General features: G+C 42.8%; 2 protein-coding genes and 1 long non-coding RNA gene across 5 annotated transcripts in view; 1 reads left to right on the top strand and 2 right to left on the bottom strand.

Annotated features, from left to right (window-relative positions):
• Positions 1-306, bottom strand: part of ZNF451 (zinc finger protein 451) — a 76,739-nt gene extending 76,433 nt beyond the window's left edge. The window contains exon 1 of one of the 2 annotated variants that reach the window (XM_045009609.1): positions 180-306. The gene's annotated coding sequence lies outside the window, so the exon portion shown is untranslated. The other variant, XM_045009610.1, reaches the window with a different exon arrangement.
• On the top strand, positions 99-26,349 carry LOC123366308. Its single transcript, XR_006578028.1, has 6 exons — positions 99-735; positions 4,422-4,588; positions 11,684-11,734; positions 17,044-17,260; positions 21,060-21,183; positions 25,825-26,349. It is a non-coding gene; the product is annotated as an uncharacterized LOC123366308 (long non-coding RNA).
• The window catches only part of BEND6 (BEN domain containing 6), a 35,257-nt gene continuing 23,506 nt past the window's right edge, over positions 14,657-26,407 (bottom strand). Inside the window, exons 7-9 of one of the 2 annotated variants that reach the window (XM_045009614.1) lie at positions 24,701-24,893; positions 21,764-21,902; positions 14,657-17,349 (exon numbers count right to left, since the gene is read on the bottom strand). In XM_045009614.1, coding sequence (XP_044865549.1) covers positions 17,076-17,349; positions 21,764-21,902; positions 24,701-24,893 — 606 coding nt within the window. In that variant the 3' untranslated portion in view covers positions 14,657-17,075. Of the gene's footprint in view, positions 17,369-21,763; positions 21,903-24,700; positions 24,894-26,407 lie in introns of both variants that reach the window. The other variant, XM_045009615.1, reaches the window with a different exon arrangement.

Below are 26,407 nucleotides of genomic sequence, written 5' to 3'. Positions count from 1 at the left end.
TCATAATGCCGGACGGACCCTCTCACCGTAATGCTGCGGATGCACTTGGCACCTGACCACCAGGCCCTGCCCGCAGCACAGACACAGGGAGGCCGGTGGCTGCTGTGCTACAACCACAGGGGACTTTGCAGCAGCCAAGGCTCATGGAGCGATCACAGGCCCCTTAAACCCTGGCTCACCACGGAACGGGAGCGCTGCCAGGGCCCGCCCCGCCGCCGGACGCATCAGCTCCCTTAGCTGCAAGCCCGCGCGCGCCTCGGCTCCCAAGCGGCCCATACACCCCAGCAGGCAGCACCTCCGCGTGAGCGCCGGCCAGCGCGCGCTCCGCTTCCTCCGAACTCCGGGCAGCGGAAACCCGCGCTGCCTGCTGGGAGTTGTAGTTCCCAGCGCACCCCCGCCCCTCCCCACGCCAGAGCGGCGGCTGTCGGTGCGGGTCTCAGCAGGGGTGGCGCGCGGGAAGCGCGACGGGGCGCTGCCGGCCACTCGCAGCTAGCTAGGGCTCCTCCAAGCAGCCTACTCTCCCCCCGGCCCGGCCCGGCCCGGCCCTCTTCACTGCTGCTGCTGCTGGGACTTCTCCTTTCCTCACGTGTGACACGTGAAGAGGCCGGTGCCCAGCCGCGGCTGGGCGCATCCTGCCTCCCTGCTGGGCGGGGGCTGCCAGCAGCGTGAGGCACGTGGGCGGGGATCTGCTCTCCCAGCAGGCCCAGACACCCACCTGACAGCCTGCTCGCCTAGGTGAGTACGGCATAGACGTCACAGCAGGGCCGGCTCTAGGTTTTTTGCTGCCCCAAGCAAAAAATATGTTGGCTGTCCCCCCCCCCCCCCAGCTTTTTTTTTTTTTTTGGCTTTTACACATTTGCACTTTGCAGTTTTGTTTTGACTGTTTAAAATTAAAAAAAATGAAAACAGAGAATCTAGTTAGTGAAATAAAACAATTTCCTACTAGTGTAATTTTAACGTTTAATTTTAAAAAAACCCTCCTACCTGGCCCAACTCTTCCCTTGCTGCGGATCTGGCCCGAGGTGGATTCAGCTCCTGTCACCACCGCTGCTAGGGCCAGGGGTTGGGGCCGCTGCTGGATCCCAGCCCCGCTCATCCTTGGTCTTTGCCTTGGCCCTGGCATGAGCTGAGCTCAACCCAGGCTGCCATTCTGCTCCCCTCTCCCCTCCCCTGGCAGGAGGCGGTGCAGAGGGGAGGAGGAGGAGTCAGAGGCAGGGACAAGCCAAGGAGGAGCAGCCCGCCCGGGCGCCATGTTCCCCCAGTCCTCTGCAGCCAGAGCAGGGCTGCGCTACCGGCTCCCGTCTGAGGGGTGGGGGTGGCAGGTGACCACGGGAGAGCAGCGGGGATAAGCCGAGGAGGAGCAGCCCGTCCTGTGCATCTGGGGAAGGGCCGCGCTACTGGCTCCCGCCACTCTTCCGCGGTCAGCAGTCACCCCCCAGGCAGAGCCAGTAGCACCGCCCTGCCCCGGCTGCAGAGGACGGGCTGCTCCTCGGCTTGCAGCGGCAGGGACAAGCCGAGGAGGAGCGGCCTGTCCTCTGCAGTCAGGCAGGGCCACGCTACCGGCTCCCGCTGCCCTTCCGTGGTCAGTGGCCACACACACACCCCAAGGCGGAGCCGGTAGCACGGCCCTGCCCCAGCTGCAGAGGATGGGATGCTCCTCCTCAGCTTGTTTGCGCCGCTCTCCCGTGGTCAGCGGCCCCCCAGCATTATGCCGCCCCATATATTTTGCCGTCCTAGGCACCTGCTTGTTTAGCTGGTACCTAGAGCCGCCCCTGCATCACAGTGTGGGTGGGCAGGTGCATCAGACCACCCTGCCCCGTGAGCTGTATTAACCTAGCCCAGAGGTGCACCGAAGAAGGTAAGACATGCATCCGAAGTCAGAACCTGTCCTGAGCTCTTAGCTGTCGGTGCCGCTGCAGGATATAAGCAGCTCTCTAGTGTAGCCATAGATGTTTCCCTTTTGCTTAGTATTCTGGCTGTGTCCCGTTCTCTTTAGGGAAAATTTCACTTTGTGGTCAGCAGAGACTTTCTGTTCCCCACTATTATTCTACCAAACTCAGCATCCATGGCAGTGTGTCCACTATTGCTCCATACACTGAAGTTTCAAAGATGCAGATCCTAGATCCATAGGATTAGAAAGGATCACACCAGTCATCTAGTCTAACCCCCTGCCAAGATATAGGATTCGTTATGTCTAAACCAGCGGTTCTCAACCCCCGGCCTGCGGGATGCATGTGACCCAATTAGCAACGCCACCAGGCCATGCGGAGTCCAGGTTCCCAGATGCGTGGCCGCCCAGTGCGGTGTGGTCCGGGCTGCCTGGCCCGGCATGGCAGGGTCGGGTTCGCCAGCCAGCCCCATGTGGCAGGGGTCTGGGGCTGCCAGCTGGCCCTGCAGAGTTCAGGGGGCCAGGGGCTGGGGTGGCCGGACGGTCCTATGGGGTCTGGGGCTGCCGGCTGGCCCCGCGGGGTTCGGGATCTGGGCCCGGGGGCTGCCCCACAGGATTGGGGGCTGAGGTCAGCGTCAGGGCTGCTGGCCAGCCCTGCGGGGTTGGGGTCTGGGCTGCCGGCCAGCTGCCCTGCCACCCAGCCCCGCATGGCTGGGTCCAGGGACAGGGCTGCCACCTGGCCCTACACAGCAGGATCTGGGGTCCCTACAGCCTGGCCCCCACCCAAGGCTCCACTTCTGGCCCCACTCTGTAGAGGGGTCTCTGGGCAGGAGGCACTGGGCATAGAGGTCTGTGGGGGAGGAAGGTTCGGGGGTGGGGGTCGCTGTGGTTCTCAAACTGCAGCCCAGTTAATGCATTGTGGACCACATGCCCAAAGTGATAAATAGGTTGAGAACCACTGGTCTAAACCATCCAAGATAGATGGATATCCAGCCTCCTTTTGAAAATCTCCAGTGAAGGAGATTCCATGATTTCCCTAGGCAGTCTACTCCATTGTCCTACTGTTATTACACTTGGGAAGTTTTTCCTGAGATTTAATCTAAATCTGCTCTGCTGTAGTTTGAACCCACTGCCTCTTGTCCTGCCTTCTGCAGCAAGAGAGAACAACTTTTCTCCATCTTTTTTATGGCAGCCTTTCTAGTATTTGAAGACCACTATCATCCTCTTTTCCAAAATTAACATACGTAGTTCCTTCAGTCTTTGCTCAGATGGCTTGCATTCCGTCCCTTTGCTCATCTTTGTTCCTCGCCTCTGGATCCTTTCCAGTTTCTCTACATCAGGGGCCGGCAACCTTTCAGAAGTGGTGTGCCGAATCTTCATTTATTCACTCTAATTTAAGGTTTCGCGTGCCAGTAATACATTTTAACATTTTTAGAAGGTCTCTTTCTATAAGTCTATAATATATAACGAAACTATTGTTGTATGTAAAGTAAATAAGATTTTTAAAATGTTTAAGAAACTTCATTTAAAATTAAATTAAAATGCAGAGCCCCCGGGCAGGACCAGGACCTGAGCAGTGTGAGTGCCACTGAAAATCAGGTCATGTGCCGTCTTCGGCACGCATGCCATAGGTTGCCTACCCCTGCTCTACATCCTTTCTATACATCGGTGACCAAAATTGAACACAAGATATGGAGCTTTCTGAGGCAAAATGGTTGAGGTGCCCATGTAACACTTACCCTCCCATGCAAGTCCCGCTGGTTTCCAGGGCTAGCTCCACTCTGCCAGGCTTCCAAACAGAGCAGTTGTGGCTAAGGAATGATATATGGGGAGGCACTAAGCATCTACAACTGCTCCCCAGCAGAGGGTGGGTACTATCTAGAGCTGTTTGGAAAATGATGGGTTTTCTATTGAAAATGTTGAAGAAAATGGAAAAAAAATGTTTTTGTCAAAATTTTCCATCACAAATTTCAATGCTTAAGTGAAAATTCAAATACAAAAATATTTTGGCCAAAACAAAAATATTCTTGGAATTGCTGCTTGTCCCCATCCTCTGTAGGTTAAATTTCCTGGTCAGACTGCATCTCCTGTGATTACCACAATATCCTCTCTTGGAGATGAGAGGCAGTGCATCATGGGAATCACTGGGCATGCTGCAGCATGGGACTTACCCAAAAGTGAACTATTGTGAATTTGTAATTGTAACTTTGAATTTTAAGAAGATGGAATAAGGAAGGGAACCCCTCTTTTGGAAAAAGAATCCAAAATCTCAATTTTTCCAAAAATTTCCAGGGTCGTATTTGCAAAGGTCCTGAAGCTGCTCTGTAATAGTTTATGAATACTGTATATGAGCAGATTATAGGAATGTTTACTGTATGGATATATTTAATTAGTTTATTAGCAGGGGAAAAAAGCAGGAAGGTGAGACAATGGCTCCACGTCAGACACCTCCAAGTAAACACTACCGGGATATGGGGAGATTAAGAGACAGTGCCTGAGCTATTCTAGCCAAGTTACACAGCTTGTTTTTCAGATGCAGGGAACCAACAGATGAAAATGACTATAAATATTTACAGTATCCAGAGGGGAGGCTGTTGTTTGGGAGCTGGTCGTGGCGAACAGACTGACAGACACAAACACCCATGTAGGGTCTAAAAGAACTAGGCTTTCCAAGGTTTCCAGGAGGATGGTAAGCCGCAGGTGAGGGAGATGTGCATATAGATCATTTGTTGTTTCTCTTTTGTTATCCCTTGTTCCTAATGTTAAGATTGAATTATACCTTGTTTTAAGAAGTCTGCTTTGGGTCATTGTATTTATCACTGTTCACAAGCTCCCAAATGGATGAACCACAGGTATTCAAATCAGTTGAACCTGTTGGAATAAACACAGTGGAGCCACAGGGTACTGTAACCCAGGACCTAGTCTAAGAGTGGGAGAATTGTAGCATTTCATCCCAGGAAAGGCAAGGGCATGAAGCCTGATGTGAGTGGGTGCAGTCAGAGATAGCAGAGAAGGGGTCAGAGGTAAAGCTAGCTCTGTACCCATGATAATTGCCCACATCTGAGGAAACTGGAGGGGAGACTTTTCTACAATGAATGAATATATATATTTTTGTCACTGGTCAAGGAATACTACATGTTATTATCAGCAGTTTGTAACTATAATCTATAAAGTTAAGGAAAAAAATCCAAAGAACTTGACTCTTATATATTAATAATTGTAAACAACCTGTGAAAGTATGAATGGTATTGTGGTAGTGCTTAAGAACCCAGTTATGGACTAGGACTGGGTGCTGTACAAACACAGAACAAAAAGATAAACCTTGTCCCAAAACTGTTTACAATCTAAGTATAATAAAAGAGAAAACAGATGGATACAGAAAGACATTATTATTATTTATTATGGGAGAGTACAAGGAAACATTGATAATATTGGTTAGCATGATAGGCTGTGATATCAGCACACCAGCTTGCTATCTGTTGTCAAGTTTTTTGTAGGCATCATGGCAAAGGAGAGTTTTAGGTAGGAATTTTAAGATTTTGTAAATATTTATGAATGAAGTGTTTGTTTACAAAATCAGCTATTGTTATTGAAACTACAGAAACAGGATGACAGAGTTAATAGTAGTTGGTAGTATAGGCGCTTCATTATCTATTTCCTTTTAGGTGTGTACTGTTGCTGCTTATTAAAATGCGTTGTTAAAATGTTCTACTTCTCCCAGTCCTACTGTCCTGACCTCTTGTTTCACTCTATTGCATTGGTGGTTACTCTTAAACACCTCTAAAATCAGGATGGAAGATAACTTTACAGGGTAACAAAAAGATTCAAAACACAGAGGATTTCCCCTCTAGGCAAAACTTTAAAGTTATAAAACCAGGGATAAACCTCCCTCTTAGCACAGGGAAAATTCACAAGCTAAAACAAATGATAATCTAATGCATTTCCTTGCTATTACTTACTGTTTCTGTAATATTAGATGCTTAGTTCAGATATGACTTAGAAAGATGTATTTTCCCTGCCCTGGTTCCTTGCTGACCGGAGAGAACAAAGGAACACAAAACAAAAACCTTCCCCCACAGACTTGAAAGTATCTTCTCCCCTCATTGGTCCTTTTGGTCAGGTGCCAACCAGGTTACTTGAGCTTCTTAACCCTTTACAGGTAAAGGAGGGATTTTATGCTACCTTTAGCTAGCTGTAAGTTTATGACAGGGGCACTGGACCTATTTCAATCACAGGGCGCCAGCCAGCCTGTGACACCTTTAAAGGAACTGTTCTTAGAGATATACATTTTAACAAGCCCCGTAGCATCATTTTAATTGATAAATGTGTCAGTACTTTAAAAGTGCTAAAAGCAAATTGATAAACTATTAAGTTTAATTAGGGTGACCAGACAGCAAATATGAAAAATTGGGACGGGCGTGGCGAGTAATAGGAGCCTATATAAGAAAAAGACCCCAAAATCGGTACTGTCTCTATAAAATTGGGACATCTGATCACCCTAAGTTTAGTAAATCTCTAATGTGATTATACCTTAACTTGCAAAAAACAGCATGTAACTTTTGTTGACTTTCTGGATTAACTCTCTATCCTCCCTGTAAAGTCCTGGAAAGGACAAAGGACCTGGTACAAAGCCATTTTGTATTGAGAACAAACCAGCAACCTAGCAACATATTTTTCTGCTTGCAAATATTAACCCTATTTAATTAACTGTTTTAGAAAAAAATGAAAAGAAATGTGTGTGTGTGTATGTATATATATAATTCAGAGTGGTTTTCATATACGATATGTAGTATCCTAATATTATGGAATCACTTTCACATGGGTTGTCTGAAGAAACTGATGAAAATAAGATGGCAAGACAAGGTTCCAGATACTTAGGTTCTCATACTGGCAGACATTCCAAGCATCCATACTCTGTTGATGAAATCACAGATGAGACGTGCAGGCCATATCACCAGAATGTCAGATGAGCAACTGCCAAAGAAGATCTTTTATGGCAAGCTAAAGGAGCTAAAGCACTCTCTGAGAGGCCAGAAGAAACGTTTCAAGGACTCCCTTAAGTTATCCTTGGGGTGTTTAAACATTGACCCAGAGTTTTGGGAAAGATCTTGCTCATCATCGTTCTACCTTGCGAAGCCTCATCCATACTGGAGCTACAGTCTATAAGTAGAGGAGAACTGCTGAGGTGAGCAGAAGTGCCATCAGCATATAGCTCGCAACAGCAGCATGTCCGCTGTTGATCAAGTAACCCATAGTAGCATCTCTTGTTCAGTGTGCCACGGACCGTTCAAAGCTTAAATTGGCCTGATCAGTGACTCGTGTTCACAGAAGCCAAACCAACCAATGATGTCATGGTCATCTTCAAACTCGAAGGACAAACAACAATGTAGTATCCTACTATTACAGAAGTTTTGAATGTAAAGGACTCTAGGGTATAAGCACATCATATGGTAATCCGACAATAAGCAAATTTCCTGTTACTATAATTTGCATTATCCCCCTTAAAGACTGGGTTGCTGTGTTGATGATAGTTTTAGGCCTCTCTTTACCTATGACCTCTAGGACCCAATTCTCTCCTCATTGACACATGCACAAGTTCCATTGGATTCAATAGGGATTGCAGCTGTGTGTCTGAGAATAGACTTGGGACTATTGTGTGCACTGGTTTTGTGTCTTTCAATATCTTAAGTACTTATATATTTGTCCATTAATTATCTGCTTCTGATATTGTACATATTCATTTAAACAAAGTAGTTGAAGCAATATATCATCTCCTTATGCCATATGTCCTGTATTTTTACTGTTTAACTATATATTAAAATGTAATAGCTAACATATACCTTAATCACTACTGTTAGTTGTATAAATAATATTTACTTTAAAAACTGATAGTTAAACAGGTATTGTTTTAGTTCTCATAAAGAAACTTGGATGAACAAGATCCATGTTTGATTACTTAAATATATTTACAGTATATGAGCTTAATGGCTGTCCATCATATCTGAAGGTGTCACAGCATCTTGTATGTTTTCTTGCGGCTGTATAGTCCAATCTGTGAGGAGCAAGATTGTGAACAGATGTTGTATAGAAATGTGTAGGCTCCCACTGAAGACATGGCATGATGCTTTGCCCTTTTTTTCAATTTCTTTTTACCAAGTTCCTTAAATTTGTCTAAAGATGTTTTGTACTTACTACCACACCTATACGACCAATGTTACACTGCGGGAGCATCAGTTCACTCAGCACACATTTCAAAACTGAAGATTATGTCAGTCATTCTCAAAGTGTTTAAAACCTTTACTGATAGATGCTATCTATTCAGGTCTGTCCTTGGCTGGGTCTTTGAAGTTATTAATATTTATGCTCCAGCATGTGAGCAAAAGTCTCCAGAACAACAAATCAGGGCTTCTGTGGTAGAACCATTTGAATTTCTCCTGGAAGTTCTGTTTCTCTTGCAGAAAAGCATGTGTGCCATTTTCCAGTTTTTCCCTGTGCTGCACATACACTAACCACAGACGAGACCCTGGACATATGTGGAAGAGATGTCTCACCTCATCAGCTTTTTTCAGTTCTTAATCATTCAATTAAAAGAAAAAAATATATTTTTGCATTGATATAGATGATGGCATAGCTGTTTTCTAATTATGAATTCAGTCATTTGAAGATGGTAAGGATATGCCTTCTGTTTTAATACAATATTTAATATTTATTAATGTAATAATTTAATTGCAGAAATTCAAACGGTAAAGGCTACTTAAAATACTAACCTTGTTCCAATTTTATTGCATCAAATAATTGTCTCTCACTTACATCTACATTATGGTTTTTTCATCCTTTTTTCATTCATAGTTATACTTGATCACAACTCTGAGAGGCTTTTTAAAAATTAGGCCCCAATCCTGCAGACATGTATGTATATTTAATTTTATGCAAATAAATAATCCTCTTGGCTTTGGTGGAATGTTCGCATATGTAGTTGTTTGCAAGATTGGGACCTTAGCTGGTAAAATTCTAAAAATAGAATTTAAAAAATCCCATGTGAGCTAACACACATATGTTAGGCATAGTATACACCATATTAATGGGTATTTTGCAGAAAGTATAAGTATAATATACATTACACATATATAAGTGTTGGGAAGTTATGTTAACTGACTGTATTATGCTCTCTCCACACAGTTCTGTTCATCCATGCCAGGTATCCAACAACACTTTGCAAAGCTGAAGTCAGCTTTGGCATTAGAAAATAGGAAACCTGTCAAAGCCAAGATACATGAATGGTGTGTCCTAGCACAGGTTGGGATGTACCCCTATGCCAAACTGGTTTGGAATGTAGTGTTCAAAACAGAGATAAGAAAAGTACAGAACAAAACAAGTTATGGAACTTGTATTGCCCTCAAGGCACTGTCCTAGTGTCCTGGCTCTGTGGTTACAGGTATACTAACACAAGTGTCTAGAGGCAAGGAATGGCTCAGTCAGCAGTGGGATTCTCTGCTGTCTGTTAGGCCTCACAAGGGTTTAAGGTGAGGTACCCCAACATTTATAGCCTGAGACAAACAACTGGGATAAACAACTTACATACTACCTTATGCCTTTCATGACATCTGTTTGATGCCTCCCCTTGTTCCTGATATCTCGGACATGACATCTCTATTAATTGTTCTGTCAGGCCATTTTATCTTGTACTAGATTGGGGTATATCTGTATTAGACTTCTGAAATGTATTTACGGAACTATCTAGTGCGTAGTACACTAACTGCAATTTTTCGATGTTCATGTGCCGAACAGTGAACTTATAAGTGTAACCCACACGCCTCCCGGGTGTGGTGTTCTGTCTTATCTAGTGGCACCGAGACCACTTAGAGAGAGTTATTGAGCCTGCTCTACAGCCTTAGCTAAGAGCCATATGGCTTTTATCTCATGCAGTAGAGGCTCATGCATTTAGCTCCAGAGGTCCCGGACGAGCCCCCACTTGTAACACTGACAGACCCCAGTCGTCAGCGGGCGGGATCGAACCTGGGACCTCTGGAGCTACAGTAATTGTACAGTAATTATAAAGTTTTTTTTCTTTCTTATTTAAAGTTGTGCATGTGCTCAGTAATGTGGATGCTAAAATAACTGGTTATGTAGTACAATTAAATGTTTTATTTAAATGTTTTTGTCAGGGTTCCTTCCCCACTCTGAACTCTAGGGTATAGATGTGGGGACCCGCATGAAAGCCCCCTAAGCTTATTTCTACCAGCTTAGGTTAAAACCTGGTATGCTGCCACCACCAAGTGATTTAACAAGAAACAGGGAAAAGACCACTTGGAGTTCCTCTTCCCCCAAAATATCCCCCCAAGCCCTTACACCCCCTTTCCTGGGGAGGCTTGAGAATAATATCCTAACCAATTGGTTACAAAGTGATCAAAGATCCAAACCCTTGGGTCTTTGGACAATGGAAAAATCAGTCAGGTTTTTAAAAGAAGGATTTTATTAAAAAGAAAATGTAAAAATCATCTCTGTAAAATCAGGATGGAAAATAACTTTACAGGGTAATCAGATTCAAAGAGCCCAGAGGAACCCCCTCTAGCCGTAGTTTCAAAGTTACAACAAAACAGGGATAAACTTCCCTCTAGCAAAGGTAAAATTTACAAGTTGAGAAAACAAAGATAAACTAATGTGCCTTGCATGGCTGTTACTTACAAGTTTGAAATATGAGAGACTTGTTCAGAAAGATTTGGAGAACATGGGTTGATGTCCGGTCCCTCTTAGTCCCAAGAGTGAACACCACCAAAACAAAGAGCACAAATAAAAGCCTATCTCCCCCAACCCCCCCAGGATTTGTCCCCTTATTGGTCCTTTGGGTCAGGTGTCAGCCAGGTTACCTGAGCTTCTTAACCCTTTACAGGTAAAAGGATTTTGGTGCCTGTGGCCAGGAGGGATTTTATAGTATTGTATACAGGAGAATTGTTACCCTTCCCTTTATAGCAGGGGTCGGCAACTTTTCAGAAGTGGTGTGCCGAGTCTTCATTTATTCACTCTAAGGTTTTGCGTGCCAGTAATACATTTTAACATTTTTAGAAGGTCTCTTTCTATAAGTATATAATATATAACTAAACTATTATTTTATGTAAAGTAAATAACATTTTTAAAATGTTTCAGAAGCTTCATTTAAAATTAAATTAAAATGCAGAGCCCCCCAGACCGGTGGCCAGGACCCGGGCAGTGTGAGTGCCACTGAAAATCAGGTCGTGTGCCGCCTTCAGCACATGTGCCATTGGTTGCCTACCCTTGCTTTATAGTTATGACAGTTTTATTTAATTGTCAATAGCCTCACCCTGGGTATTATATGTGAAAGCAGAAGATCTCTGATTGTCAGAAGTCCTAAAGCTTATATTGATTTTGTAAGGTATTTTAAATATATATTGGAGGTTTAGATCCTGTGTTATATTCTTCATTTTAAAGGAAAAATAACAAATCTGTAGTTAGTGATGTTAGTCTAGCTAGGATGCATTGTAACTGCTGCGCTCTAATGGTTCATATTTAGAGTGTGGTACATAAAAAGGAATTTGAAATTATTAATTCTCCGTGTAACTGTCTTATGGTGAAGACTGGTACTGGTTTCCTAAGAAAAGAAAGAAAGTCAATCCAATTATAATTTCCACTTTAGTATTTGGAAAGTTTCTTATAGAAAATACAGCTGTAGTCTTTTGCAAGGATAAGAATTCATGCTCTGTGCAAATATTTTGTCAGAGAGAGGAACTATGTAGCACAGAATTAGTAAATAAATTGATTTACCTCCCCTCTACATAGGTTACATTAAGAGAACATGCTGTGAGATAAGAATTGCTTCTCAGAAGGAGGGTATGTATTTTCGTATTCTATTGCTTTGTCTTTAGACAATAAATGTAGCTAAGTTTGGTTACTGAGAATTAACTGTGAGTGTACTCAAACAACCTTTTCATCAACAACTGTAACAGACAACAGCTAATTAGTGACATTGCAATTTTTATGGCATGAGCTGCTGATTCATGCTGTTTGGTGATGGAATATGACTTTGTCAAGATATGTGAGCACATTAAGGTCATAGTAAAAAAGGATTAGCCTCCATATTCTGCAGTGCCATAGCCTCTTTTGTCATCAGTTGCTTTGTGTGGAAAGTGGGGGCATATTTAAAAAATGTTACTTTTGGGAGTATGTTGAGGACTGGGGGGCTTACAGGGGTGCACTTTGCTCAGTGACAACCAATCAGAGGGGCTGCTGGAGCGACCAATCAGGGACCAGAAAGGCCACCTAAAAGGAAGCAGCAACACTAGAGCAGTCAGTTGCTGCCTGGAGCTGGAGAACAGAGGCCTGTGTTCCTGGTTGCTGAAAGAGCAGCAGCACCAAGGACAGCTCAGTGCTGGCAGGGACTAGGGGAGCAAGAGAGCTCCAGGCTGGCTGCTAGGACTGAGCCTAAGACAGTTGCTGGCAGGGACCTGGGGAACAGTGAAGGAGCTTCTGGCTGGCTGCTGGGACTGAGTAAGAACTGAGCCTGGGGAGGGCCACAGGAAGGTAGTATTTCCAGGGAGGAAGTCCTCGGAGTACGGCCCCATACCAGGGTGGGACTACTTAAAGACTGAGTCCGGGAAAGCTAGAGAGACAACAACCAAGGGGTACTGAAATAGGACCCGGTGGACTGTACACCCTGGAAGGGGTCTCTTCTGAGTCACATACAGATAGTATGTGTGACTTGGCTGGAGGGCGGAGTCACTGAAAAACCACCTGAGAAACCACCAACAGGGGTCACTGCAGACAAACTCAACCAGAAGGGGGAGCTCAGGAGAGGTTGGTGCCATCCCATTAATCAGATAATGAATTAATATATTAAATAACACTTGTTCTAATGCAAATTCTTGGAGGCCCTAGAGGTAACAATTTTTGCCATGATGAAAATTGACCATCTATGCCTTTTGTTTTCTGTCGCTTAGACAGTTTCTAATCCATAACTATCTAGTTTTTTAATCATCTAGTGTAAGGAACTTTCTCAAGGGCTTGTTGGAAGGCCAAATAAATTATACCAAAAAGTTCTTCTTTATTCAGTTTTGTTGTCATACTCAAACAATCATAGTAGATCGGAAAACATGTTGGTTTTCCCCCTCTTAAAATGCCTAGATGGCCATAATTTAACTGCATTTAAATATCATTTCACCATTTTTTCTGGTACTGAAGGCTCAATAGTCTGTAATTCCCAGAGTCACCCCAACATCTTTTAAAATGTAATTATAATACTTGCAACTGCCCAGTTCTGTGCTAGTGTAAGATGATTTAATATGAGCATACTTTCATTAGCAGCTCAGCCACTACTTTTTCAAATATCTTCAGAACACTTTGTCTACCATTCACTCCTGTTGACATTGCCATTTATTATATAGATTGGTTCTAGAATCTCCTCTTTTCGCACAATGTGATGTCACCTCATCTTTATAACTTGAAATGAGCATGTTTCTCAACATCCGCTCCATCAATCATCCTCCTGCTCCCCAGGAAAAGCTTGCGAGAAGGGTGCATGTGTCTGTCAGTTTGCCCTGAAGATCAGCAAATCTGGGTTGTTGTGGAGTGAGGAAGTCCTCCTGGATTTCCAGTACCCCTTCCCCATCATTATTACAAGAGAAACAATGGGGGGGATAGCTCAGTGGTTTGAGCATTGGCCTGCTAAACCTAGGGTTGTGAGTTCAATCCTTGAGGGGGGCCATTTGGGGGAACTGGGGTAAAAATCTGGGGATTGGTCCTGCTTTGAGCAGGGGGTTGGACTAGATGACCTCCTGAGGTCCCTTCCAAACCTAACATTCTATGAATAATAAAAATGTACTAACCATGAAGTTGTGTATGTTCAAAGGATCTGTATCTTTGGCCTTTTATTTGGAGAGGGAAAAGGAGTTGGCTCCACACATTACTTTGTTCCCTCCTAATCCCAAAGTGGAACCAAGAATTGCCCTGTTCCTCCAACTCTCTCCCTCTGTATCCCAGCATCCTCACTCTCTCACCACTGCCTTCCAAGTTCTCCAGCTCTCTTCCCTCTGTATTGCATCATTATCTCTTCCTTTGCTGCCCATCTAGCCTTCTGGACTAGAAGAGCTCCTGGAAATAACCTTGTAGAAGTAAAAGGAACAAGGAGTACTTGTGGCACCTTGGAGACTAACAAATTTATTTAAGTATAAGCTTTCATGGGCTAAAACCCACTTCATCGGATACATGCAGTGGAAAATACTGTAGGAAGATATACACACAGAGAACATGGAAAAAATGGGTGTTGCCATACCAACTATAAGAAGTGTAATCAGTTAAGGTGGGCTATTGTCAGCAGGAGGAAAAAAACTTGTAGTGATAATCAGGAGTGTAGCAACATCTTTAAGGGCTGTTATCTGCCTGTGCCAAGAGAAAGTCAGAGCACAGCTATTTGTGTTTGACTCCATCTGTTGTGCTTACTGCCTTCAGATGTTGTAAAGCTCCTTGGCTGAACTGCTGCTGCCCATGTCCAGAAGCCTGGTTGGCAGCTCAGCAAAGGAAATGCACCACAGCCACAGGCAGCTCTGAGGAGGCCTTTCAGGTCAGGGAGCCTTTATAATCCAGGCTAAGCCCTCCACTGACCATGGATTTTGTGGGCCTCTAGCTTTGGGGCTTAGTAAGTCCTACAGCAAATAGATGAGAGGCGTGTAGAGGACAAGGAAAGAGGCTGATGAAAGGAAATGTTCAGACATAAAAGGAGAATGCAGAAGAAGAATAAAATATGACAGTAAGACACAGTAAGTTTTAATTTTTGTATTTTTATAGAAAGTTGCTTCAAAAATATGATTAAGTATATACATTAATAATGCAATACATACAGTTTTATGTACAATATATACACAGTAGCAAAACATTCTTTCAGCTATATTTTATCTATGGTGTTAACACCATGAGCCAGAGCCTTCTGGCATGTTGTTTTATCTGCTTTCATCTTAAACTTATCTACAAGGAAAACCAGAGATGTCGAAGATGGAGACCTATTAGAACACCTAGTCCATTCCCCTGCATATGCAAGAATCTTCTTTACAGTGCATTTATTAGTGCATTGTCATATAAACTGGGCTTTCAGCACTTTCCTTGGGAGACCCCATTTCACAGCCTATTACATCTTACTGTCAAGACAATTTTTTTTTACATTCACCCTAAATATTCTCTTTCTTAACTTCATCCTGTTACTTATATTTATATACCCTTAAACCAATCTAACTAACTTCTCTATCTCCTCCACATTTAGACCCTAACATGTGTAGACTGTTACTATATGCTCTGATCCTTAGTCACTGATTAGCCAGGAAAAAATATGTAGCTCTTTTAGTTTTTTTCCACTAAATGAGTTCTTCAATAACTTTGTTTCTCTTCTGTGAACTCCCTCTAATTTGTCAATATCTTTCTGGGAATGAGATGCTCAAAATTAAAAGCAATATTTCAGATGCTTCCTGCACCCAAGCTTACACTGGCCCATATGTCACTAACAGATTTCTTGGGAAGCCAGGAGTCAACAACAAAAACCCTGCAAAGAATTATGGGGAAAGTGTGTCTCTAAGGTTTCCAAAGACAGAGGTCCCTCTCAATCCTACTACCCCTCCCTATCATATCCAAAGTCAAACTGGCCTGCCATCTGCGTCTCTTTGATCAGCCACAGTAGAACACTCATAATTCAGTGGACCAAGCTAAAGGGGGTGGTCAATTCTCAAAGGCAGGTACCATATTTACTGCGGAGCTACAGCACCCACAGCAGGAACATACTTCCTGTCAGACCCTGTCCTACTGTCGCTCCAAGCCAGCAAGAGAAGGTATGTAAGACACTATGGACAGCAGCAGCAGCTGGTATCTTTATCCTCCACAAGAAGTCCCTTCCTCAAGAGAACTGCCCTCCAGGTCAAAAGGAGCAGGAACTCCTCTCTCCCTTCATTACCCCCTTTCTAGTCCCTGGAGAAAAAGAGAAGGGACTCCTCACGTTCAGTGAAAAAAGGGATATTTGGGACTTGTGAATCAACTAAACTTTGTAGAGCCAGGGCACTGGCAGAAACGAGGCCTGAAGAGGAGGTCATGACCTCAGCCAGCAGAATCAGGTGTCTGTCCCCTGTACCTCCTCCCATGAGGTAAAACGGAGTGGGAAGCTGTGGGAAATGGAGTGGAGAAAGACACACAACTTTAATGTGTTTGTTTAAGGGACAGTTTTTCAAATTAGACAGGGCTCTCAGTGCTGCCAGGTGATTTTTATCTGCCTTCGGGTTACTGTAATTTGCCTTTTTTCTCACACCCTTCTAAGAAATAATCTAAAATTCACCAGACCACATATAGGTGAATATGGAGGGCTAATATGGAGAACTGCCCTGGCAAAATTCTCACACGCTGGTAGCCACACCCTTACTATATCCAGAGGAGAAAAGATGCTCCAGGTCCTCCATGCATCTAGGCCAAAAGAAACCTGAGCCACCTCCCAACTCCTTAGAGATAAAAGTGAGCCTTAGCTCCCTCTTCTCCCCCACTCCCCTTATTAGGGCAAAAGAACAGCAGCTCCTGAGAGAAGCACTCATTGCTGACCCAACAGTATCCTTGGCGTGGATCAAGAAAGGGAACCCCTTTGGGGTTTAGGTGCCTAAGTCTTTCTAGATCTGGGTCCTTGAGTCCCTGTTTTTTCATCCCTCTGAAAGCTAACACTATCTGCATCCTAACACTGTCTGTCCGTATTTCAAACCTCTCTGGATCCCTTGGATTATAGTAAAGAACCTTCTTCTGTCTGGAAGACTAAAGATCTTGCTCTCATATGTATAGATGGGTGTTTGGTCTGGGCTGTGAAGCTCCTCGTGGTTTTATTTTTGGCATTATCTTAAATAGTGTGTCCATTATCTGGTTATAAAGAACATTTGTATTATTTTGGAACAAGTTATAATCCATTCTGAACTACAGTAGGGCATGCATGTATTTTATAATACTTAAATCTGACGATATTGAAGCATTTTGAATTTTTCTTCTACACTCTGGAATTTTCATTACAAATCAGAAAATTGGCCCCGGACCTCTATTCCTCTTCCAGTATCTTTATCCACTGTTGCTAGGTTCTGAACACACTGTTAAGTGTCACTTCTTCCTGCCCATTTTCTACTGTCCCCATCCTCCAGTGTCTGCCTGAACCACTATGAAGGGTCTGCTTTTACTTCTTGTCGGAGCTCCTGAAATCCTGTCTGCAGCCCTGGTTGGGAGTAGGAGCCGGTGAGTTTCTGCCTTGAGACTCCATGCTGGAAGAAGTTGGTGTGACACCGCCTTGCTGAGCTTGTGTACTGGGAGGAGGAGAAGCCAGAGAGCTGTCACCATGCTGAACTGGTGTGGGAGGAGCCGGTGAGTCATCATCTTGCTGATCTTGCACGCTGGAAACAGGAGCCAATGGGATGGTGTCCTGAGTACTGGGAGGAGGAGCTGGTGAACCACTGTTGAGACAATTAATATCTAAACTAGGGATTATTGAAAGTAGTTTTGAGACTCCTACTGCTCTTAATTTCTGAGCAGCAGACTCTGTTTATTTAACTTTAGTTCATTTCCTCCCTTGGCACTCTCTCTTTTTCCTTGTGTCTCCTCAGCCTGATGGTTTTCAGATGAAGTTTTTTTCTCTCTGCTTGGGACTCAGTAGTGAAGTACTTGTAGATCTGAATTGTGGCCTGGATTTTGATGTGTTTGTTTTTTTTTTAATTTGCTCCCTGCAGTGCCACCAGAATAAATTGGTTATTGGTCTGTGCATGAGTTGTTACTGCAGCATTACATTATCTGCTCTCTTTTTCTTGGCCTCCCTTCCCTGCACTCCATTTTGGGGAGGTGTACTGAAGGGGCTATAGATCTACTGACCAAACAAAAACTCTTTCATTGAATGTCCCATTTTAAAAATGAAGAATTGCAAAGGTTCATTTTAATAATGTGACAGCCCTGGAGACTGATGTCCTGAATATCCTCAGAACAGGTGCACAGGGGCATTTTCCTGCCAATGTGACTCAGCCTAGAGGTGGAGAGCCCAATTCTCAGATTAGATGGTAGTTCAGTGTAAAGCCTTCTCAAACCACAGTCATTCTACTGAGACTGCCACCAGTGGAGCTAATTATGCAGTTTTAGGTACTCATGTTCTCCTTATGGACACCTGAGTCCCATCAATAGCACTGTCACAGTTGGGGAAGCAGGTGGACAGTAGAGTTTTCCCGCAGTGCACCATGTTCATAGGGCTAGAGTGTCAACATTGGTCAGGGGGCACTAAGCACTTTGGGATATGTTAACTCTGACTCAGGACTGTGCACTGCAGTGTGGATGCCAGAGCCCTAGGTTCGAGCATGGATCAGAAAATTCTTAACTTGGGGTTAAAATACAATGTAGATGCTCAAGACCAAGGTTCCCTGACGTAGGTCAGCTGACTCGAGCCCCACTTACCCTAGGCTTACATTGCTGTGTTGCATATCCTAAATGTCCTGTATTTGGTTGGGGGAGTTCCCCTGGTGCAGGCATTGTCAAAGACAGCTGTAAGGCTGCTTTCTAAGGGCTCATTTGTAAGCCCTGGTGTAAAGGGCATGCCGGGGTAGGACTGGTGAATGTAGAGATGTGTTAGAGGTGAGGCCGTAATGTACAGTACTGCTCTGATAAGATTCTGAACAGCACTGTGGTTCACACAGCAGTGTGGGGATGCTGCTGTACCATAGACAAGCTTCCAAAGTGGTCTAAATTATGCTGGGGACCACTCTACTGGAGCAGCCCAGGATCAGGTACGTCCTGGACTGTGAATTCTGTGCTGCCCCTCGTAGAGGCGCAGCACAAAATCTCACCATCAGTGTTTATTCATAGATAGGAGTTGACAATAGACTACATGTACTTTACAGTTAATGCTTTTATTTTTTATCTGGGACCAGTGAGAATTTTGTATCTGTGAGTTTTTGGTGACTATGGATTGTGTAGTTTTGTTTGTACTACATTGTATGTAATCTCTGTTTTACTACCACACAGAATGTCTTGTAAAATATTCAGATCAATAAAAAGTAAAAAGCCCGAATCCTCGATTGTTTGCCACTTTGACCAATGTAATATGCAAATTGGCTACAGTGGATGATGGTCTGAAAGACTGACTTAAGATTCAGAGACGGAAAGCTGAATTCTGAAGTGGCAGCTACAGAAGAAATAATAGAAACCTCTCAGATCGAAATATTCCCCCTCTAGTGTTACACTTAAGTGAATAAAAATAAATTTTCTTATTATGTTTCAGATGTATTTACTGCCTGTCCACCTGCAGCCCCACTGTGATTCCCCAGAATCCCCTATCCAAGGCCAGAATTTTCATGGCATGGTGCCTCTGTCGAAGTTGTATATCTGTGAAACTCTGATTTTGTTTAGTGATGCAAGCTATTAACATGTGCTGGGTATCTCATGTTTGCCAGTGTTTGGGACTGAAGCTGGTGGATATGATATTCAATTAGTTTCCAAAGTATCTGTTAGATTGTAAACTCTTTGGAGTAGGGCCCATTATTTGGTTATAGTCTTAGCTTTATACATTATCTAGTACAGATGCCCCCTCTAGTCCATAAATAGGGCCTCTTGGCACCACTGCAATACAAACAATGAACAACAATTGAATAATATATTCAGCAAAGCATTTCTGATAAACTTTAGAGCTATTTGAATAGAGCAAAATACACCTGGAGAATAAATTATGTGACAAAAACCATTAAATTTGTCAAATACCTTTCATTAATATTATATGACTAGCTCTATTTGGTAAGGGTTTGCATCTAATAATGAAACATAAATTTGGCTCATGGTGAACTTTCAGTCTGGGAAAACCTATAACAGTGTTTCTGTCACTCTCTGAAAGGTTTGTAGGTGATGTTTTGTAGACTGGGATAGTTCGTAACTGCATATAGTTTTTGTTACACAGTATCTAGATTTATGTAGATATTACTGTATTTGCATTGTTAAGGCATACATTGTAATTAAGTTAGGGAGAAGAAAGCAGTTAACAGAAGACTGAATTCTGCAATAATCTACTAGATGTGAAAATGAAAAACATCTTAAGTGAAGTAGGGACCCCAATAGGTTGTTCTCAGAAGGAGGCTGGAAACATAGTGAGTTTGCACTTGGTTTGGTATGCCCTATGGTTTTGGAGTGTGGTGATGCCCTGGTGAGCAGCTGTCCTCCCAGCCCTCTCCCTGGCTCCCTAGCCATGGATCCAGTTCCTCATGGAGCTCCCACAACAACAAGAGCTTCCATGAGGCTGGAGGAGAATGCTGAGGAGCCAGTGTCCCATGCCTGTGGAAAGTGAGAGGGGAATTTTGACTACAAATTTTATTACTCAGGTACTTTGTGGCAATCCTACTCTGTCACTTTTAGCCCAACTGTAACAAGGACAGTCACAGTGCTAAAACAACCCCACCGCCCCCTACCACAATGCATCACAGTTAAAAATAAAATATCCCAGCATTCCAAATAACATGTTATTTTTAAAAATTTAATGCAAAATGCTATGCAAATAAACAGGGCCACTCACTTTATGATAGTGCTTTGAAGACTGCTTGAGGCATCAAGAAGGCCTGTGGCTTGAAACACTGGGGTGTGAATCTTTAACACAATTCACCTTGTCACTGCAATAACAAGATCTTTGGCACAATATAACTGCTCTGATTAATGCCTAATTGATATTTCACATGAATTTAAAAGGTGGTGTGAGTCACACCTATGTAGTATTGATGCTGAAAAACAGGAGGAGTCTGACAGAAGTACTGTATGCAACACAGATTTGTCTATTCCATTGGGCCTCTATGTGAATTGACCATTTAGTGGTTGGCAATGATGTAGGAGAATGCGGACCTTTGGGAGGATATTTCTTTCCAAAAGTCCTAACGTAAGGTCAATAGTTTTGTCCCTCATTAAAGAGGTTTTCTCCAAAAATCTCCACTCTTACTGACTTAGAATGTGTCATATAGGTCTTATTTTCTATTAAACTCAATTTTTTTGAATGACATCTGAAAACATTGTAATAGAAATTGGTGACTTCATTAAAAACAGGGACAGATTTAGTATTTTTAGACCATACCTATATATATATAGGTATATATATATAAACTGAGAATAACAGTAATCATAATTAATAGCTCTTATATGGCATTTTTATCAGTAGATCTCAAATTGCTTTATGAAAGAAGTCTGTGGCGTGGGCTAAGAGGAGAAGAAACTGCACCTAGAAGGATGGTGTTTCTCCATGACATAATCCCCGCCTCAAAGACATGGGTCTTTAACAGGTAAATTAATGCAAATCCTGTCAGTATCGTCTTATCCAGGTAGCAGGAGTTTCACTATCCTAGCACTAGAAAATCTAGTTAAAGCACAGAACTTCTGACCATGTCTTTTGGATGTCCTAAGATCTGTGCAGAACTTGAGATCCACTGGTGTTGGGGGCTGAACCTTGTGGAAGTTCAAGTTTCTTACACATTTAATTCATATGAAGAGGATAAATAGCTGTATAATAGGAAGGCTAAATAATGTAGAATCGATAATAGACATATTCGTCAAATTAGTCTGTTACTGATTTTGAGGATGTTAAATCTTCTGTCTTTTCTTCCCTTAACTTATTTGCCCTGTATGGTCTGTCTCGAATGAGCAGCCTTGTTGTGCTGCTATGTAAAAAAAGAGTACTTTTCTATTTTGTAAAATTTATACAAGGATGTAAAAGGATCTCCATATTGGGCAACTGTATTGGTATGAACATATATATGAAAGATAATTTTGAGATTACTTTAGTTTCTGTTACTGCAATGACAGAGCCACATATTGAAATACATTTGGGAGGCAGGCTTGCCTTTTTAAAAAAAAAAGACTTACCAAAAGCTATGCTTCTGAAAAACAACTGCATTAAGATCTTTGCTCAAAATTGGCTTCTTGGTGCAATTGTTTAGCTTTTGCCCCATCATTCTCCGAATTAAAGCATCATCTGTATTTGGAAATAACTGTTTTGTGATTCCTGCAAAATAAAGGGATGACGTTTATGAGACCTTCAGATGAAAGTGCCAAATCAGGGAAAATATTAAGTGTATGGTCCAAGTTGCATCAATTGGGCTTATGAAATTCCAACATCTAAGAGAGACTTACTCTACTCTTTTCTGTATTTGGCCTCTTTGCTCCCCTTGCCCACTGCTCTGCCTGGTTCACCAATTTCCAGTCTGGTTTTCTCCTTCCATATTAGGTTGGATATTAGGAAAAACTTCTTCACTCAGAAAGTGGTGAAACACTGGAATGGGTTACCTAGGGAGGTGGTGGAATCTCCTTCCTTAGAGGTTTTTAAGGTCAGGCTTGACAAAGCCCTGGCTGGGATGATTTAGTTGGGAATTGGTCGTGCTTTGAGCAGGGAGTTGGACTAGATGACCTCCTGAGGTCCCTTCCAACCCTGATATTCTATGATTGCCAGTCTTGCTCTTAGTTTGTTGGGCAACTCAGAAGGAAGTTCCATGACCTTGATGACTTCCTGTACTATATACTTCCTATATATACACTCTGCCTTTCTTCCTTTATCTCTGTTCTCTTCCTTGCCAATTCTAATCCTACCTTCTCATCCACTCCCATGACAGCTCTTCACCACCTTTGTCTCTACTTAATTCTTCCTCTCCCATTTCTGTTCCTCCCGCTCTGTCTGCTCAGGGGCTGGCTGACTTCTCTGAATGCAGCTCTCACATGACCTAGCAGGAGCGCTCTACTTCCTGCTTCCCTGACTCCCTCACCATCCTCACCTCCGCCTTTGATTTTATCTTCTTTTAACCATGTGTCCCACTATGAAATCTTCCAGCTTCTATTTTCCTGAAACTCTTTGATGGGCCAGCTTGTTCCTATCTCCTCACACATCCTAAAATGTCTGACTTGCTCCTCATTCCTTATCGGTCTCTTATCAGTTGCTCTCGCTGTTTTGACTCCTTCCCATCTGCGTTCAGGCATATTGTTTCCCCTCACCTAACAAAATCCTCCTTTGACTCCCGGTCTCTTTCTATAGACTCCCCTTTATTTTTGAGCTGCTTGTCATCATCTTTCTTGACACTTCCCTATTTGAGGTCAGTGACTTTATAGCCTTCTTCCAAAATTCATGATTTTATGCCAGACTGTCAGGAAGATTGATCTCTCTGAGGTCCATTGATATTCAGTCCATGTACTGAGTCTTTGGTCTCCCCCTTGGTCATCTTCCATCCACAATCATTTCAAGAGCTATACTACTGAGACAACTCTCCGGGCTCTGCTGGATATGCCCATACTAAAATAACCTAGCTTCCCTCAACTTGTCTTCAACTCGAGCAACTCGCATTAAGCCCCTTCTAAGCTCATTTTGTTTCCTGTCACAGAGTGTTCAACCATTTGACCATCTCAACATCTTCATTTCTGTGGTGGGCATGCTTAGCTGTCATTTTCTTCTTACCTGTCTGACTGCTCCTTCCATGCTGCATTTGATAGGTCCCCTATCACCTCTCCTCAACATGCTGGTGATTCTTAGGGGTCTGTCCTTTGTCCTCTCCCCTCCTGGCACTCTTCCCCCCACCCACTGGCACTTGGGAAATGGATGAGGTCACCAAGACCTCTCCTCTTACCTCTGTTGATGACTCCTCAATCTACCCACCTATCTGTCCAGGCTTGCAACTCTTCGTAGCTCTCTGATACTTCAAGAATGGCCTCATGTTTTTTTAAAAACTAAACAAGGAAAAGACCTTCTAAATCTTTCCTCCTACAAACACACTTTCTCTATCACTTTTGACAACTCCAACTTCCCTGTGTCACCTAATGCTAAAATCAAAATAAAGAAACAAACTTTGGAGTTATCTTTAGTTGCTCTTCTTCTCAACTAAAACTAGGTACTTCCCTTATCTTGTCACTCCTCCTTCTATAACACTTCTAAAATTCACCCTGTCCTCTCCATATGTGCTGCCAAAATACTCCTTCATGCCATGACTCTATCTCACCTACACTACTGTAACCTCTTTCTCTCCTCCCAAATTGCTTCCCCCTACTTCAGTCTAGCCACCACTTTGACAGCTAAAATAACCTTCCTCTTCTAAATTAGAACCAGGTCACTCCCTCAAGTCTCTTCACTATCTCCCTCTCTCTTTTGGCATATATTTCAAGCTCCTTGTCCTCCCTTTTAAGATGACACCCAGCTCTGCCCTGCCTACATTTCACTGCCTGTTGCTAACTATCTTGCCATCCTATACTTAAAAGAAACAAGGAGGAAGAATAGTTAATCTCCTACTCCCTCTTTCACATTTGGGTCTTTGTTTTTCACGTTGCTCTTTAAACCTGAAATGAACCACCCTTTCATGGGCACCAACCATCTTCTGTCTTTAAGCCCTTCTATTAAGCCCTAATTTATTTGCCTTGCTTTCCATTTCTGTGCCTCACCCAATCTTAACCTCTTTCAAAATATCAGAACTTATGTTCACTCACTACAGAATATAGCTAGCATTATTTATATTTATATAAACTCTTGTCCTCTCTTTGCCTACCGTTTGACTACTTTAGGTGGTATTTTTAGTTTCCATAAAGCACCATGCAATAATACAGTGCTATATAAATGTTTAATAATAAATATTAATAATTCAAAATCCACATAATAGGAACAAAAGGTATTTTGCTTTTTACTGATTCTGCACTTTTAACAGTAATGAGATAATAAATGTGAAAAGACCAAAACAAATACAAATGAATTAGTAACGTGAATATGGCAGCTGAAAGTGCAACGAAAAATAAGACACTGTGCCATATCAAGTAATATAAACTAGTCATCACCTATGATTTCCTGAACTTCATTCTGATTCATTGCTGGTTTTGCTGCTTTATCCTTTGAAGAGGAGGATTTTGCACCTGTCAGACTGTGTGTGGCCATGTATTCGTGTGTATAAAGGGCTTGCATCAAATCATTTATAAACTTTTGAGGCTTGCTCTTGTTACAGAGGGCAATCTGCCATTTTTCAACCTTGAACTGAAAAATACAGTGGTCATAGACATGACTGTTCCAATCCTCAGAAAATACAACCAAATGTAAAATATGCTTTTAAAAAAAAAATTATTTCCAATATTTTAACATTTTCAAAAGCAGCATCTGCACCAGTGCACTCAAAACTGGGTGCCCAAGTTGTGTGCACCTCTAATTTTGGAATTGCACATGTAAAATACATTTTGCAGATACAAAGGAGGGGCCAGATTGTGGCGCCTCACTCATGCTGGTGAACGTTTTCTCAAGCAGGCTCACCGGTTTCAATGGAACTACTCGCCTCAGTACATGCTCACCAATGTTAGTAAGAGCTCCAAAATCTGGACCTAGGCTATTAGCTATCTAATGCAGCTGCTGTTTGCATGTAGAAATCAGACTACTTGGGCTCCCCCAAACTTGGGTTTGCAACTGTAACCCATGTCAGTTTAGAGGAGGGTTAAGACCACTTAGAAAATATGGGCCTGTCTGTTTATTTGGAGATGTCAGGGTAGATTTTGTACATAACAGTTGTCATATTTAATACAATCATCATATATTAATAAAATAAAAAAAAAATTGGAGATTTACCCATCTCCTAGAACTGAAAGGGACCTTGAAAGGTCATCAAGTCTAGCCCTCTGCCTTCACTAGCAGGACCAAGTACTGATTTTTGCCCCAGATCCCTAAGTGGCCCCCTCAAGGATTGAACTCACAACCCTGGGTTTAGCAGGCCAATGCTCAAACCACTGAGCTATCCCTCCCCTCATTAGTTTTAAATGGATTTTCCCTGATTTAGGGACATGTGAAATAAAGTCCATATAACTGATCTGTACGGATTGGCATGACTCAGTACATTGAAACGTTTATGTAAATTATGAATGCAAAAACTAATGGAGTTATTATTTAATTAAATCTTTACATTGGTATTTTTCCTCTACAGATTCTGTGCCTGTGATCTCCTGATAATGCTCTATTACTATAATGGAACATCTGGGACCCAGGTCGCTCCATCCAAAATCAGAGTAACTCCAATTAAGTTCTGTCCAATCTCTTTAACGTGGGCAGAAAGACACTCTACTCCCTTTGTTTATTTATTTATTATTAAAAAAGAAAGAGTTAGACCTTCTTTCATAACTTTAAGGTCATATTTTCCCCTCAGCTCTTTGAACTTAATCAAAGTCCCCCCTGCACAGCCAAGCATAGGATTTATTCCTTGAATTGAAAAGCATTTCATACTGGTCCATGCTCTGTCCTCACCCACAGACATGAAAATCTACTGAAGTGAGGGGAGTTGCAAAATTGCACCTGAGGGTGCACTGAGATTCACTGTGTCTAATGGAAAACCTCTCACACACAACAGGATAACGGTTATTTATTAATAAATTCCTTAACTATCCTAATTACTGTCTGATAATAAGTAAACCTCAGTAATGATAATTTTTTCTTTATATCAGGGGTAGGCAATCTATGGCATGTCTGCCAAAGGCGGCATGTGAGCCGATTTTCAGTGGCACTCACACTGC

This window comes from Mauremys mutica, chromosome 3, assembly GCF_020497125.1.
Source record: "Mauremys mutica isolate MM-2020 ecotype Southern chromosome 3, ASM2049712v1, whole genome shotgun sequence".
NCBI classification, from domain to species: domain Eukaryota; kingdom Metazoa; phylum Chordata; order Testudines; family Geoemydidae; genus Mauremys; species Mauremys mutica.
The sequence above is the reverse complement of the archived record's forward strand: the minus strand, read 5'-3'. Positions and strand labels throughout refer to the sequence as shown.